Genomic DNA, 15,990 nt, shown 5'->3' on the forward strand with positions numbered 1-15,990 from the left:
TTCAGAAATTTAACATATTCATTTCTTTTTTTCCCTTTGTTGTATGGCTCTCATCCTATTCCAGTCTAGACTATCTGTTCTCTAAGCCTGCTACAAAACTATTATCTTGGAATTTCTCTCTTTATCACACTTCTATGTCATATCCAGGGAATAAGAGAGTTTTTGAGATACAATATTATACTAGATTTTTGCTTTTTTTTTTTTTTTCCAACTCAGCATTGGATGATCTTCCTATGTTTGAAGAATTTCCAGTGTTATAAATATGGTGAGAGGCAAAACAAGCCTTTTACACTCAAAACTGAAGATGTCAGATACTCAGTTTTCCAGCCTCTCATATAGCTAAGAGTTCAGGCATGAAGCCAAGGCTCTCCTAATCATATGAGCCCCCTTATACCTGGAATTGGGACCTAGAAACCTGAATAAATGGGGACTTCAAGGAACTCTCTGAAAGCCTGATATTAGCTGCAGGATGACTGCATTCCTGGCTCCAGTGTCCAGGGATTTCAGAATCAGAATCAGGGCTTTCAGAATCAGCAGACTTCAGTGTCTAGACCTTGGTGCCTGCCACAGTAGTGTCCCCCCTAGACTGCTCTGACATATAACTTTGAGTGTTGTTCTTGGCCGAATAGCCCTGAACTTACTTTGCTAGCCTTTCTAGCTATTCTCAGAGGAAAGGCTAGGAAGTATGTTTTTACCTGATCATTTTGCTACTTCATATGAAATTGTGTGGGTTTTTTTCTAAGGAAAAAGGGAGATTGGGTAGCAACAGTCTATGCCACAATTATCATGATTTTAATTTTTAAGAGCTTTTGGTTTAACCCCAATTTGTCCTTATGCTTTTTTTTTTTTTTGAGATTTATTTATTTATTTGAGAGAAAGAGAGAGAGCATGAGCAGGGGAAGAGGTAATGAGAGCGAATCTCCAGCAGACTCCCCACTGAGTGTGGAGCCTAACGTGGGGCTCAATCCCAAGACCCTGAGATCATGATCTGAGCTGAAATCAAGAGAGTCGGGCGTTTAACCAACTGAGCCACCAGGCGCCCCACCCCCCACCTTTTAAAATATCTGAACATCATCTCATTCTTGTTTTATGAGTACAACGGCTTATGTTATCTCTCCAGTAATATTATTTATTCTCCCTCTAGTCTTTTTCTGCTCTTTTTACTGACCTGTGTTCTCTAGATCCTTTTCTCTTTGGCTTGGTCTTTCTCTCTCTCTGATATTGGAGGCTTTACTAAAATGTCTGTTGATCTTTGATTTCTTTTCCTACTTAGAAGTGAAATACTAAAAAGCTGTTTAGAAGACCCACATACTGGTCAGTGCTTGTTGATTGGGCACCTCACTGTAGAATGATTAGGGGGTAAGCTAGCTTTTTCATAGGAGGACCCCAGAAGACCCCCAAATGCAACTCTGTAGAGGTTTTCCTCTGGACTCTTTAGTTCCTCCAGAGGAGAGTCCTTTAATCTGTTGCCTCACCCAGATGGCTGCTTGCATTCAGGGAGCAGGGGGAAGTAGGGGAGTTAGGGGTATCTTACTGTTTAGGATACAGACTTTCATTTAATTCCTTAGTTTCTAGCTCCATTCACCTACTCTTTGCTGTGCCTAGTGTCCCAAGTTCAGGCACTCACTGGCTTGATTTCTTCAGAGGAAAGGGGTCAGGCGAAGAAGGAGTTGTTACCTAGCTCTGTGAGCAGAAGAAGGGTTCTTGGTGTCCAGCTGTTTCATATACAGTCTCACAACCAAACCTCTGCCCCTTAGCACTTCCCAGGGACATGGCATTGCCTGATCTTGAACTTTGCTGGGGTCTACCAGGGTACATTGGGCTGCTCCTTGCCAGTATCCTCTCTGTAGGCCCTAGAGTTCATTCTCATCTGCTCTGCTAACTCTGTTACCATTCCTCTGTCACCTTTCCATCTTTCAAGTCTTGTTTTTGTTTTCTCTCTCATTCTCTAAAATGTCTGTGTTTGTGGGTTTATGCCTATTTAATTTTTTTCTGTCTTCTCAGTGCATTTTCAGGAGAGACATGTGGTCAGTTTGTAATGTTTAGTCAATGAAGTGCTCGCTGCCCAGTCACCCAATTGTAAAATGTCATAGCTGTTGACCACTCCCTCTCTTCTATCCTCACTGCCTATACCTTGGTGCAGACCTTTCCCATCCAGCACCCAGTCTCTTGTTAAGTCTGCAAACTAGACTCTTGCCTCCAGATTCTCCCACATCCTGTTTCTCCTTCTCATTGCCCACTGAATAATCTTTCTAAAATAAAACTCTCATCATGTCTCTCTTAAAAACTTTCAGTAGAATCTAATCTCTTCCATCTAAAGTCCAAGATCCTTGGTTTGATTTGCAAGGTTCTATTACCTTTTTGGCCATTTTTCTCCTTACAGCCCATACTCTGTATTTCCAGTTACACTTAGACTAGTGCCCCAAACACATCTTGTTCTTTATTCCTTTCTGTCTTTGCATATGCTGTTCTGTCTTCATAGTTGCTTCACCTCCTGCTTCTACATTTGGAAAACTCCAATTTATAGTTTAAAATCCATCTGACTTTTTATATCCATTTATACCCCCTCTGAGAAGGCTTTCCTGATTTCCTCTCCTATGTAAGCATAACATTTGATCCATGCTAGTAGTATAAAGAATAAACACATTGTTTTATGCATTTAGATCAAATTTGTTTACACATTTGTTTTCGGGCCTACATGTCTGTTTGTCTTAAGGAAAAGAAATATTAGTTTCATTTCTTTACCCCTACTGTGGCCTTTCTTTAGTCACAAGCCATGTCTTTCCACCTTATATTCATCACAGTATTCCTGCACAGTACACAGCATGCAACAAATGCTCATAAAAGGCTAAATTGATGCACAATTGAGAAAACATTAGCTTAAAAAATGAAACATTGATCAATAGAGTAGAAAGAGTTATACTATTGTAAGAACCTAATCTGTGACAAACCAGATGTCATACAATAATAAGAATCAAATCACTATTGAGTAAACATTGTTGAAATCAAATGGATCAAAAAGATTAACCTGGGCTGTATTTTATACCTTATATAGCCATGAATTCCTTATTTATAACAGCTGTGCAGGAGAGATATTTCTGACTATTGAAGACATCATCAAAGACAAAGAGGATCTGATTAAGTAGAAATAAAAGACATTTGTACAACACAGTGTCACAGAAGGAAACAATTATGCTGACAAGCACAGCTGATAAATGCATACCGTCCAATGCATATTATTTTTAAAAATAGGAAGGTCAAACTCCAGATTCTACTAAAGAGAAGTGTGTAGATGAATATGCAGTTTACATTTGAAAAATCAATGCCCAGACTCGTTCATTGTTCATTCAACAAACTTTTATTGTTAATTGTTAAATATCGTTGGTAGCTAAAAATAGCCAGCATTTTTCAAGCTTGTCCATGTTCTTGGCACTGAGATAAGCACTTAACAGATTATCTCATGTAAGCTCAGAGTTCGGCATTGTTATTATCTTTTTACAGAGGCTTAGAGAAGTTAAACGTTTGCTCAGGTTATGAGACAGCCAGATTTTGAAACCAGGTCCTTTTCACTTTAGGTCCTGTGCTCTTAACCACTACACAAAACGTATGCTACTTGCTGATAGTACCTACTATAAACTAGGCCATCATATTAATTCAAAGAACACAAATTAAACCACCTTTAAAATATCATTGCACATCTATTAAGCTATCAAAAATTTAAATAAAAAATAGTAGGTCTCTGGTAATCAGGTATATGTACACATTGCTGGAAGCAATTCCAGTGGATTCATTCCTTCTGGATCTGTTGATTAAAGTTTTTCATCAAATTTGGGAGCCATTATTTCTGCAAATATTTATTCTGCTCTTCTCTTTCTCTCCCATCTCTATAGGACTCCAATTACACATTAATTGGTATACTTTACATTGTCCCCCAGGTCTCTGAGGCTCTGCTCCTTTTTCTTCCGTCTTTTCCTCTCTGTTCTTCAGTTTGGATAATTTCTACTGATCTATCTTCAAGTTCACTGATACTTTCTTCTTCCATCTCAAATCTGCTGTTGAGCCCATATAGTAAAGTTTTTATTTCTGTTATTTGACCTTCTAACTGTAGACTTTTCATTTGCTTTTTTTTAGATTTATTTATTTATTCGAGAGAGAGAGAGTGTGTGAGCGTGTGTGTGTACGTGAGAGTGGATGGAGGGAGAGGGACAAGCAGACTCCACGCTGAGCATGGAGCCTGACTCATGGCTGGATCTCATGAGATCATGACCTGAGCCAAAATTAAGAGCCCAACGCTCAACCAACTGAGCCACTCAGGTGCCCATCAGTTTCTTTTTTTAATGTTAATATGTCTCTGTTGATATCCCCTATTTTGAAATAACTGCCATCATATTTTCCTTAAGATTTTATTTGTTTATTTGAGAGAGAGAGTGAGCAGGGGAGGGGCAGAGGGACAGGCAGTCTCCCTCCTGAGTGGGGAACCCAACATGGGGCTTTATCCCAGGACCCTAAGATTGACCTGAGCTGAAGTCAGACACTTAACCAACTGAGCCACCCAGGAGCCCCTAAGGTTGTATTTTTATTTAATTCTTTGAATATATTTATCATACTAGCTGCTTTGGAGTCTGTCTGCTAAACCCAGCATGCAGGCCCACTCACTCAGTTTCTTTTTATTGCTTTTTCCCCAAAGCAGGGTCAGTTTCCTGTTTCTTTGCAAGTTTTATAATTTTTGGTTGAATACTAGACAATTTAGATAATATAGTGTGGCAACTCCTGATTCTGGTATATGTTTCCAAGTTTTTGTTTGTTTTAGTAAATTTCCCAGATTTGAACTATGGAATTTCTCTCCTCTGTGGTGTGTGGATTCTGATGTCCTTACACAGTTTTTTATTCTTATTTTTAATTTTTAGCTTGGCTTCCCGGGGGTTGCCCTTGAGTCTATGTGGCCCATGAGGCTCCACCTTCTGCCAGTGGATCTGTGTGTAGGTTGGGAAGCAGTCAAAGTTGCAGCTGGTTCTCCAGTCTCCCCTGGCTTTTACTTTTTGCCAGTCTCTCTTTGGTCTTCTCAGGCAGGAGCAGTTTTCCAGTCAGCCAGGGAAATATGGGGAGATATAGTTCTATAGTGCTTCTGTGGCTCTCTCATTTCTAGATATTTCCATTAAATTTCTGGTTGGTCCACGGCTTGCCCTAGCTGGGTCCACAACCTCAGGCTAGCAAAGCTGAGGACTTTTCCCCTCCCAGTTTCCTATTGTATTCACCACATTTAGCTTATAAAGGCACAACTCACAAGTTTGCCCCCTCTGACAGCAAAACTGCCAGTTTCTGACTGGCTCCATGCTGGTAAGAACTGGGATGGGGATGGGAGGCCAGGCCAGAGGCTCTCACTGTTCTCACCCTCAGTTCCAGCAGTTTTTGAAAAATAAATACTTCTTAATTATTTGTCTCCATTTGGTTTCTAGAGCCCTGAGTGATTGCTTTTTATTATTTTGTCTAGTTGTATACTTCTTGTGGAGAGGATTCACTGACCTCTTCATATTGCCATAGCTGACAGTCCCTCTGGTTCATTCTTCTTTTTTTTTTTATTTTTAATTTTTATTATTGCTGTATAGTTGACATAACATCTCCAGTTCATTCTCTCTAGAGAATGATCTTTCATGATGTAACAAGAAATATAAAACTATTTAATTGCTCTGACTCTCTAAATTTATTTGGGGGAATTGTATATCAAGGAAACAACTCAAAACCAAACAATAAACCATAAGATGTGTTCAAGATTTTCATAGCTACATTGTGTTAACAAAAAATTAGACATAACTTAAATGTGCAACATTTGGAAAGTGGTTAAAAGAATTGTATTATCAACATAATAAAATACCACATGGACTTGAAATATGATCCTTTGTGGACTATGCACATTCTTAGTTTATATATATTAACTAGAAGTATGTGTTTATTTATTCTGATAAAGATATGGAGTATATTTTCAGAGATGGTTTAATATTTATTTTAAGTGCCTTCTATAAAATTACTTAATTTGTTATTTTTAAAATTGACATAATTATGTTTATTATATTTGATATTTTTAACATGCCTGATGCATGGTTTTGTTTACCTGTTTGTTTTGCAAATAAGGCATGATAAAGTAAAGTCGCTTTCTTGATTACTATTCTAGAATTTATAACATGAGAAACTGTCCCCTCCCACACTAGTCTGTAAGACTTTCTTCTTTCAGCAAAATCCTTGACAAGAGAAAAAATTCTTTTAGTCATTTTCAAAGGGTTTTGAAACCATAGTTGTGCAGAATTCTGAATAATTGTCTGCCTGCTTTATTGTGCCTATTCAAAGTAGTTGAGCATCCTTGCATGAATTTTCCCTCACATTGCTGATGTATAAAACTGCATTGTGCTTGCCTGGAAGGCACACCTCTTTCTTCTGTTTCCCCCCAGGTTCCTCAGAAAACATACACGCACATACAGTTTCCTTAGGTACAGTGTAATTGAGGTTGTGTGAGATTGAGATTAACTGTGAAAAGGTGAGCTTAACATTTCACAGATCTCAGAGAGGCAAAAATCTAAGTCCTTAACCAATACCGTTCCTTCTTAATAACCAAGGGGGCAACTGTATTTCACTAAGCCTGTGATTGGAAAAATGAATCATGCCTCGGGCATGTTAAAATTGTACAACTTAATTAATGGCAATCAACAGTATTCCTACTTTTTTTAAAAAAAGGTAATAAAGTCATTAATTCAAATCAATCATAAACTTTGGCAAAGTTTATTTTAATCCACAATTAAAGAGGAGACATTTATTGAGCACTTCCTATACACAAACTTCTAAATGCCAAGATTTGGCATTTAGAGATGTAAAAAGACAGTCATTGCCCTCAAGGTATGGAGATACAAAAGATAAGTATGATAGTTGGAAGCACATGATGAAGGCAGACAGATGCTGAAAGGATAGAAACTACTTTGGGGGCTAGGATGGTTTCTTTATTCATTTAACCACATGTATAGAACATTTCCTACATTTCAAACGCTGTTCCAGGTGTGGGGGAACATTCTGAATAGACACAGAAGGTCTCTGCTGTCCTTGAGCTTGCATTCTAGGAGGGAAAGACACATACTAAACAAGCAAACAAATATATACTGTAACGTCAGTAAGTGATAGCTACTATGATGAAGAAGTGAAGCAGGGTAACAGGATAGAGAGAGGCGATGGTGGGGAGAAAGGGTACTGTTTCAGATAGGTTTGTCAGAAAAGATATCTCTGAGAAGAGGATTTTTTTTTAAAGGTTTTATTTATTTATTTGACAGAGAGAGAGAGAGAGAGCAGGAACATAAGCAGGGGGAGAGGGAGAGGGAGAAGCAGGCTTCCCACCAAGCAGGGAGCCCGAAGCGGGGCTCGATCCCAGGACCCTGGGATCATGACCTGAGCCGCAGGCACTTAATGACTGAGCCACCCAGGCGCCCCAAGAAGAGGATATTTTAATGGAGAATCTAATTGCATAAAATAGTGAGCCATGGAAGTATGTGGGGGAAGAGTTCCAGGCAGAAGAAATGGCATGTATAAAGGTACAGGTGAGAATAGGATTGGCAAGTTCCAAGAACAGCAGAAGTCCAGCAGTAACTTGAGAGGAGTGGGCTAGGGGAGAGAGGTAGGAGATGAGTACATGAGAAAAGTGGAGGTCAGTGCACTGTAGGGCCATGCAGGCCAGGGTTGTGATATGACCAAGTTCAGGCTTTAAGAAGATCACTTAAAAAAAGAAAAAAAATCACTGGCTTTGTGAGGAATGTATTGTATAGAGTGAGGTAAGAGAAAGAGCCAAGCCTGTTGGAGATATATTAAGGCAGACTAAACTGCTATAATAATAATAATAAATAGTGGCTCAAACACAATGGAAATTTATTTCTTACTTGCATTAATAGTCTAGGAAGGCTCTCCTCCATGCATTGATCCTGGGACTCAGGCTCCTTCCATTCTTTTGACTGTATTATCCCTTAGTACCTTGTCATATAAAGTCAAGACTCAGTCACCATGTTCAGATTTACAGGCACAGAGAAGAGGCATACGTGTTTTCTCAAAGACCTTGGTGCTGAAGTGGTACTTACCACTTTTGTTCATATTCCACTGGTGAGAACTTAGTCATGTGACCACACTTCACTGCAAGAGATCCTGGGAAATGTACTATGACTGTGGTCTCTACTATAGGAACACACTACAGTAAATCAGATGAAAGATGAAAGTGGCTTGGATTAGGATGGGAGCAATGAAGGTGGTAAGGAGTGGTCATATTTTGGATATATTTTGGGGGTAGAATCAACAGGAATTACTGATGGAATAGACATATTTGTGAGGAAAAGAGGGATTAAGGATAAATCTTCAACAGTTGAGTGAATGGTGGTATCATTTATTCAGATAAAGAAGACTTGGGGAGAATAGATTTCTGCTTTAGCCATGTTAAAGCTTGAGGTGCTTGTTAGCCGGGTAAGGGGAGATATTAAGAAGACAACTAGGTATTCAAAACTTCAGTTCAGGGGAGAGGTTGATGATGATGTCTACTTGGAACATCAGCATGTGGATAGTATATAAAGCCATTTGGGACTAGATGAAATCTCCTAGAAGTGAGTATATTTGGAAATAAGAAGAGTGCCAGGGACTGAATAAATGCTGGGATACTCCAGTATTTGAGAGTTGGAAGGGGGTGGTAATCCAGCAAAGGAGACTAAGAAGGAGTGGCCAGTGAGAGAGGAGGAAACCTAGGGGAGTAAGGCATCCTAGAAACCAAGAGAAGAAAGTGTTTCGATAAGAAGAAAGAGATCACATGTGTCAGATGCTGTCTGAAAGGTCCAGTAGAATGAGGACTGTGGGGCGCCTGGGTGGCTCAGTTGGTTGAGCGACTGCCTTCGGCTCAGGTCATGATCCTGGAGTCCCTGGATCAAGACCCGCATGGGGCTCCCTGCTCAGCGGGGAGCCTGCTTCTCCCTCTGACCCTCCCCCCTCTCATGTGCTCTCTCTCTCTCTCATTCTCTCTGTCTCAAATAAATAAAATCTTTAAAAAAAAAAAAAAAAGAATGAGGACTGTGAATTGACCATTGAATCTGAAAAGTTTCAAGTCACTGACAACCTTAGGAAGAGTGGTTTTAGTGGAATGTTATATACAATCTTAAGAGTGGGCTGAGGAAATAATGGGAGGTAGAGACTGTATAGGCAATTCTTATGAGGAGTTTTGCTATAAGGAAGGTAAATAGAGCAGTAACTAAGGAGTGGACTGGGAAATATTTGTTTAAGTGGGAGAAATTACAGTGTATTTGTATTTGATGGGGATGATTTGGTAGAGGATGGAGAAATTGATAATGTGAAAGCAAAGCCCTTGAACAGGGCACAACTGGAGGGATTTGCCTTAGGTAAGAGCTGGGACTGTTCGTCCCACTGTGAAAGGAGGAAAGGTAGAAGAGAGGGTACAGATGCAAGTAGCCTGGTAGACTTGTGATGAGAGAATATAAAAGCTCCGTTTGAGAGGAGAAGCTGTAAATTTGTTACATCAGAGAGTAGGAGAATGAGTTAACTAAGTACAAGACTGCTGAGGAATGCTGAAGTATGGAAGAAGGTGAGGTAAGCAAGGGAATGCTGCTAGTCTTACAGAATCTTAGCTAGGTAAGAGGGTAGTGAAAAGAGGAGGTAGGTAATAGAAAGCAAAAACATACTAGGGCAAATTGACGGAAGATTCCTTTGTAGGCTATGAATAGTTGGGGTAAGAGACAGCAGAGTAAATTTTTTTAAAAAAGAGGTGATAGGCAGAGGTAGATGGATTGAGATCATGATTTGGGAGATGTAAAGTTACTCATAAAGCAAGCCTTAAGTGTGGTCAAGGGTTGAAGTGAATGGAAGTTGTTTTTTAGGCTGAGCTACAAAATTGGAGAAGAGGAATTCATAGGTATTTGCTCATAAAAATAGAAAAGGGTTTGGTAACAAATTGGTAACCAAGGATTTGGCTCATTTATTTTTTAGATTTCTTCCTAAAGTCTACGCTCCGAGAACAAGATATCCAGAGATCAACTTCCTTCTACACCCACGTGTGCAACCCCTGGGTCTCCCTGTTAGGGGTGAGTAACTTCATTTTTATCCCAATTGTCCTTGAGAAAGAATTCAGTTAGAGATGTCAATCTAGGAGGCTGCATAGGGGAGAGGAGAAAGGAGAGTCTTAACTAGGAGTAATGTGATTTAAGTATGTTACATTAGAGTTTAGATGAGACTACAAATGGCAAGATTATATTTAATGAACCACTTATTTTAATCAATGGTTTACTTTAAAAATAATTAAGCATCCGTGATAACCTCTGGGTCACTAAATTTCTAGCTATAGCAAATTAGCATAATTTCACTCTAATTTGTTTCTTCTAAGGAGGGGTAGGACAAGGAGCTAGGGTAGAATATCTATTTATTGATGGTTTTGATTATAGGGTACTTTTGGGTGGATGTTTTCTCAAATATCTGCTTACGGGAGGTTTTGAATTACACGTGAACTTCAACTATTCAGAAGTTATAGTGATCAGAGGTTGATGAGAGGGACTGTTGTTTCTTACGGCCCTGGCCTTGTGGCTTGCTTACCATGTGATATACCATTAGATGACTTGCCCTTCCTACTCTGTTTCCACAGGCTTTTGGGTCTCTTCTCATCATGTTTGTGATCCAGTGGGTCTACACCCTCATTAACATGGGTGTTGCTGCTGTTGTATATTTCTACATTGGTCGGGCCAGTCCAGGGCTTCACCCTGGTAAGCAGCAGAGTCTTTTTGCCACCATCTTCCTTCTTCTCTTTTAGCATTCATTGAAAAAATGTGTTTTGAGCACCTATTAAATGCCACCATTGACTCAGCTATGAATCCCATTTTCAAGTAGCTTATAGTCTAGGAGGAAAAATATAACATGCACACAAATGGTAACAAATAAAAAATAATAACAACTTGTTGGTTGCCATAAGACATATGGCAGTAAAATTGATAACAATAGCACAAGGGCCAGGAGGAAAGAAATGGAAATATACTGTTTTAGGTTTCTGATACTACTGTGAAATACTATAATATTACTTAAAGGTAGACCATGATAAGTTAAAAAGGTATACTACAAACCCTAAAGCAGCCACTAAAATAATACAACGAAGAAGTACAGCTAATAAGCCAATAAAGAAGATAAAATTGAATTTAAAAAAATACTCAAATCGAAATAAAGCAGGAAAAAAGAAAATGATAATAAAGGGTATATGAGACAAACAAAAACCAAATAGCATGGTGGTTTATATAAACCTAGCCATAGCAATAAACATACTAATTATAAATGGTCTAAACATTCCCAATTAAATGGTCTAAACACTGATACTGTCAGATTGAATAAAAAAGCATGATCCAACTATATGCTGCCTACAAGAAATCTACTTTAAATATAAAGGCAAATATATATTAAGAGCAAAAGGGAGGGAAAAGATAATCTCATGATAACATGAATCAAAACAAAACTGAAGTGATTATATTAACACCAGACAAAATAGATTTCAGAGAACAGAATATTATCAGAGATAAAGAGGGTCATTTCAGAAAAGTAAAGGGAAAAATTCATCAAGAGGACAAAACAAACCTTAACACTTACGCACTTAGAAACAGAGCTTTAATAACATGATGCAAAACCTGACAGACTTGCAAAAAGAAATAGAAAAGTTCATAATTATAGTCAGAGATTCCAATACCTCTCTTTCAATAATTGCTGAAATAAGTAGGCATAAAATCAATAAGGCTTTAGAAGACTTGAAGAACATTGTCAACAAACTTGACCAAACTGACATTTATAGAACATTCCACCTAACAACAGAATATACATTCCTTTTGAGTATACATGAAACATTTACCAGGATAGACCATAGACTAGGATTAAAAAATCTTTAATAAATTTTAAAAAGTTTAATAAATTTTAAAAAGTTTTTAAAAAGGTTAAATAAATTTAAAAGCATTCAAGCAAATTCAAGAACAAAGTATGTTCCTTGACTAAGGGGGAGGTAAGTTAGAAATAAGTAATAGAATGATATTGAAGGTATCAAAATATTTAGAAACTAAAGAACACTAAATAACACTAAATGACTAAGAACACTAAATAAACTAAAGAAACTAAATAACTGATGGCCCAAAGAAGACATAAAAAGTGAAATTACAAAGTATTTTGAACTGAACAAAAATGAAAATGTAACATCTCAAAATTATGGGATGCAACTAATGCAATAGTTAGAAGGAAATTTATCACATCAAATGCATATATTAGAAAAGAAGACTAGAAACCAATATTGTACTGTATGTTAACTACCTAAAATTAAAAAAAAGAAAAGAAGAAAGTTCTGAAATCAATGACCCCAGCTTCCAACTTAAGAAACTAGAGAAAGAAGAAAAAGGAAAAAATAAAGATCAAAGTAGAAATCAATAAAAATCTTATATAGAGAGAATGCAATGAGACAAAAATCTGGTTATGCGAGATCAATAAAATTGACAGGCCTCCAGCTAGACTGATAAGTATAAAAGGAGAGAAGGCCCAAAAATACCAATATCAGGAATGAGAGGGATGATATTACTAGCATCTACGGATGTAAAAGTAAAACAAAGAAATATTACAAATAGCTATATGCCAATAAATTTGGTGACTGAGATAAACTGGACAAATTCCTTGAAAGATGGAAATATCAAAGCTCACTCTAGAATATAGGGCTATTTAGGTAATCTCAATACCTTGTCATTAAAAACCTGCCCACAGAGAAAACTCTAGGCCCCGATGGCTTCACTAATGCAAACTGTCAAATATTTAAGGAAGAAAGAATATTAATTCTGTAGAAACTCTTTGGAAAACTCTACACCAATATCCCTCATGAATGTAGATGCAAAAAATTCATAACAAAATTTTAACAAGTTGAATATAAAAATGTATAAAAAGGATAATACATCATAACAAAATGGATGTACCCCAGATTTCAAGGTTTAACATTCTAAATCAATTAGTGTAATATTCACAAACTACAAGGGGAAAACTACAAGCATTTCTGAGAAGAAGTTAAAGAGGAAATTAAAGAAATAAATGAAGAGATCTACTGTGTTTTTGAATCAGAGGATTCAATATTCATAATGTCAGTTCTCCCCAAACTGTCCTATAATTCGACACAATCCCAGTCAAAATCTCAGCGGCTTGTTGTGGAGCAACTGGCGAGCAGATTCCAAAATATTCACATGGAAATGCAAAAAACCTATAGTAGTCCAACCAGCTTTGTAAAAGAACAGAGTTGAACTTACATTACCTGATTTTGAGACTGATTATAAATTAAAGCAATTGAGATAGCACGGTATTGGCATCAAGATAGACAAATCAGTGGCCAAAGTAGAGAGTCTAGAAACTAGCCCCTACATACGTGGTCCATTGATTATCAAAAACCGTACAAAGGCAATTCAGTGGAAGAAAAGTCTTTTTAGCATACAGTGCTGGAACAATTGGAAATCCATATTCAAAAATTAAGCTGCAATTGCATACATCATACAATACAAAAATAACTCAAAATGGATCATAGAACTAAATGTAAAACCTAAAATTATAAAATTTCTAAAATAAAATGTAGGAAACTGTGACTGAATGAGGCAGATTTCTTAGATACAAGACTCAATGCAGGAAAAGAGTTGATAAATTGAACTTCCTCAAAATTAAGATCTCTGATCTTCCACTGGTAAAGACATGCAAAGGTCGGGGTGCCTGGGTGGCTCAGTCAGTTAAGCTCAGGTCATGATCCCAGGGTTCTGGGATTGAGCCCCGCATCAGGCCCCCTGCTAAGCAGGGTGTCTGCTTCTCCCTCTCCCACTCCCCCTGCTTGTGTTTTCTCTCTTTGTCAAATAAATGAATAAAATCTTAAAAAAAGAAAAAAGAAAAAAGAAAAAAGAAAACGCAAAGGCAAGCCACAGACTGTGGGAAAATATTAGCAATTCACATATCTGATAAAGGACTTGTATCTAGAACACATAAAAACTCTCAAATTTCAATAATAAGGAAATGACAACAAAAACGGGCAAAGATTTTAAATAGATCTCATCAAAGAACATAAATGGATGGCAAAATAAGCACATGAAAAGATGCACATGAAAAGATGTGAGTAGTCATTAGGAAATTCAACTAAAATTACAACATACTACTATACACCTATTAATATGACTAAAATTAAAAGTACTGACCATGTCACCTGTTGAAGATATGGAGCAACTAGAACTATCATATATTGCTGGTGGGAATGTAGATGATACGATCACTTTGTAAAACAATGTGGCAGTTTATTAAAAAGTTAAACAGGGGAGGTGGATGGGGCGATGGGTGAAATAGGTGATGGGGATGAAGGAGTGCACTTGCTGTGCTGAGCGCTGGGTGATGTAGGGAACTGTTGAATCACGATATTGTACAGCTGAAACTAATATAACACTGTATGTTAGCTAATTGGAATTAAAATTTAATAAATAAAGACATTGATAAATAAATAAATAAATAAATAAATAAATAAATAAGTAAGTAAGTAAGTAAGTAAGTAAGTAAGTAAGTAAGTAAGTAAGTAAGTAAGTAAGTAAGTAAAGTTAAACATATACCTGCTATATGAACCTGCTACTGGACTCCTAGTTATTTACCCAAGTGAAATGAAAGCGTATGGCCATAAAAAAAAAAAAAATGCACATGAATATTCATAGCAGCTTAATTTGTAAATAGCCCCAAACTGGAAACAACTCAAATGTCCACCAAGAGGTGACTCTATAAATGAATTGTAGTATAACCATACAATGGAATACTACTCAGCAATAAAAAGAAGGAACTTTTTTTTTAAGAATGGACTATTGATACATGCAGTAACATGGATGAATCTCAAAATAAAGATGCTGAGTGAAAGAAACCAGACAAAAAGAGTACATAGTGTAGTATTTCATATATGTATAACTAATATATTTTATATATAATTTATATATAAACCAGACAAGAAGAGTGCATAGTATACTATTTCATATATATGTAATTACTGAAAATGCAAAGTAATCTATAATGACAGCAGATCTGTGGTTGCCTTTGGATGGGGTTTGTGGGTGGGGGAATACGTGGGAAGGAGGTCTTATGAAGCAGCTTGAGGAAGCTACTGGAGGTGATGGATACGTTCATTATCTTGTTTGTGGTGATGGCTTCACAGGACATACATGTGTCAACACTTTCCAAATTTTACACTTTAAATACATGTAGTTGTTCTAAAAATGTACTAATTTGTTTTAATTAGTAAGATTAAACAGAGGCACAGAAATGGTAAGATACACACACACAGAAATGATAGTCACGAAGGAAGAAGTTTATACTGACAGATCCCTAGAAACAGGAGGCATGGCATGCCACTCAGGGCCAAGTGGGGAAGGACAAGCGTTGGTCAGGAGGCAGAAGAGGAAAAGAGGAGAACATGGCTCAGAGCCATTACTGAAATTTTAATGGGAAGGGATGGGCAAGGCAGGTAGGTAGCTGACACATTTAGGATTGGATAGTTTGAGTAATTTTGGTGGGCTCTGGGATATAAAAGTGGTCACTGGCTACCCAGTACCTGGCTCTGGGGTGATTTAGGGCAGGGGAGTATTGGCTTGGTGTGTGGGAGTTTAACAAAGAAGGTAATTGGGGGTGAGGGCTCTGGATTTGTTGGTTTGTACATCCAAAGTATGCTCACAGGGGAGTTGTTTGCTATCTCTAGGAATTACCTCCCACCTCCAGGATTAAGGTCACAAATTCCAGAGCATCAAGAATCTAGAAAGTAAGAAAACACAATCAGTACTCTGATTGTATTCCGTTATTCCACAATAATAAAGCTGTTTAAAAAAGTACAGTTGAGAGCCCTTTTCAGCAAAATACTATGATGCCCCAATTTATTTATTTATTTATTTATTTATTTATTTATTTATTTATTTATTTATT

The 15,990-nt window shown here is 37.4% G+C and overlaps 1 protein-coding gene across 1 annotated transcript in view; it reads left to right on the forward strand.

Moving 5' to 3' along the window:
- The window catches only part of SLC12A8 (solute carrier family 12 member 8), a 124,579-nt gene that overhangs the window by 95,485 nt on the left and 13,104 nt on the right, over positions 1-15,990 (forward strand). Inside the window, exons 10-11 of the mRNA XM_034990787.1 lie at positions 10,006-10,100; positions 10,655-10,772. Of these exons, the coding sequence (XP_034846678.1) occupies positions 10,006-10,100; positions 10,655-10,772 (213 nt within the window). The remainder of the gene's footprint in view (positions 1-10,005; positions 10,101-10,654; positions 10,773-15,990) is intronic.

The sequence above is a fragment of the Mirounga leonina genome, unplaced genomic scaffold (genome assembly GCF_011800145.1).
Source record: "Mirounga leonina isolate KUSES-001 unplaced genomic scaffold, KU_Mleo_1.0 Mir_115, whole genome shotgun sequence".
Lineage (NCBI taxonomy): Eukaryota > Metazoa > Chordata > Mammalia > Carnivora > Phocidae > Mirounga > Mirounga leonina.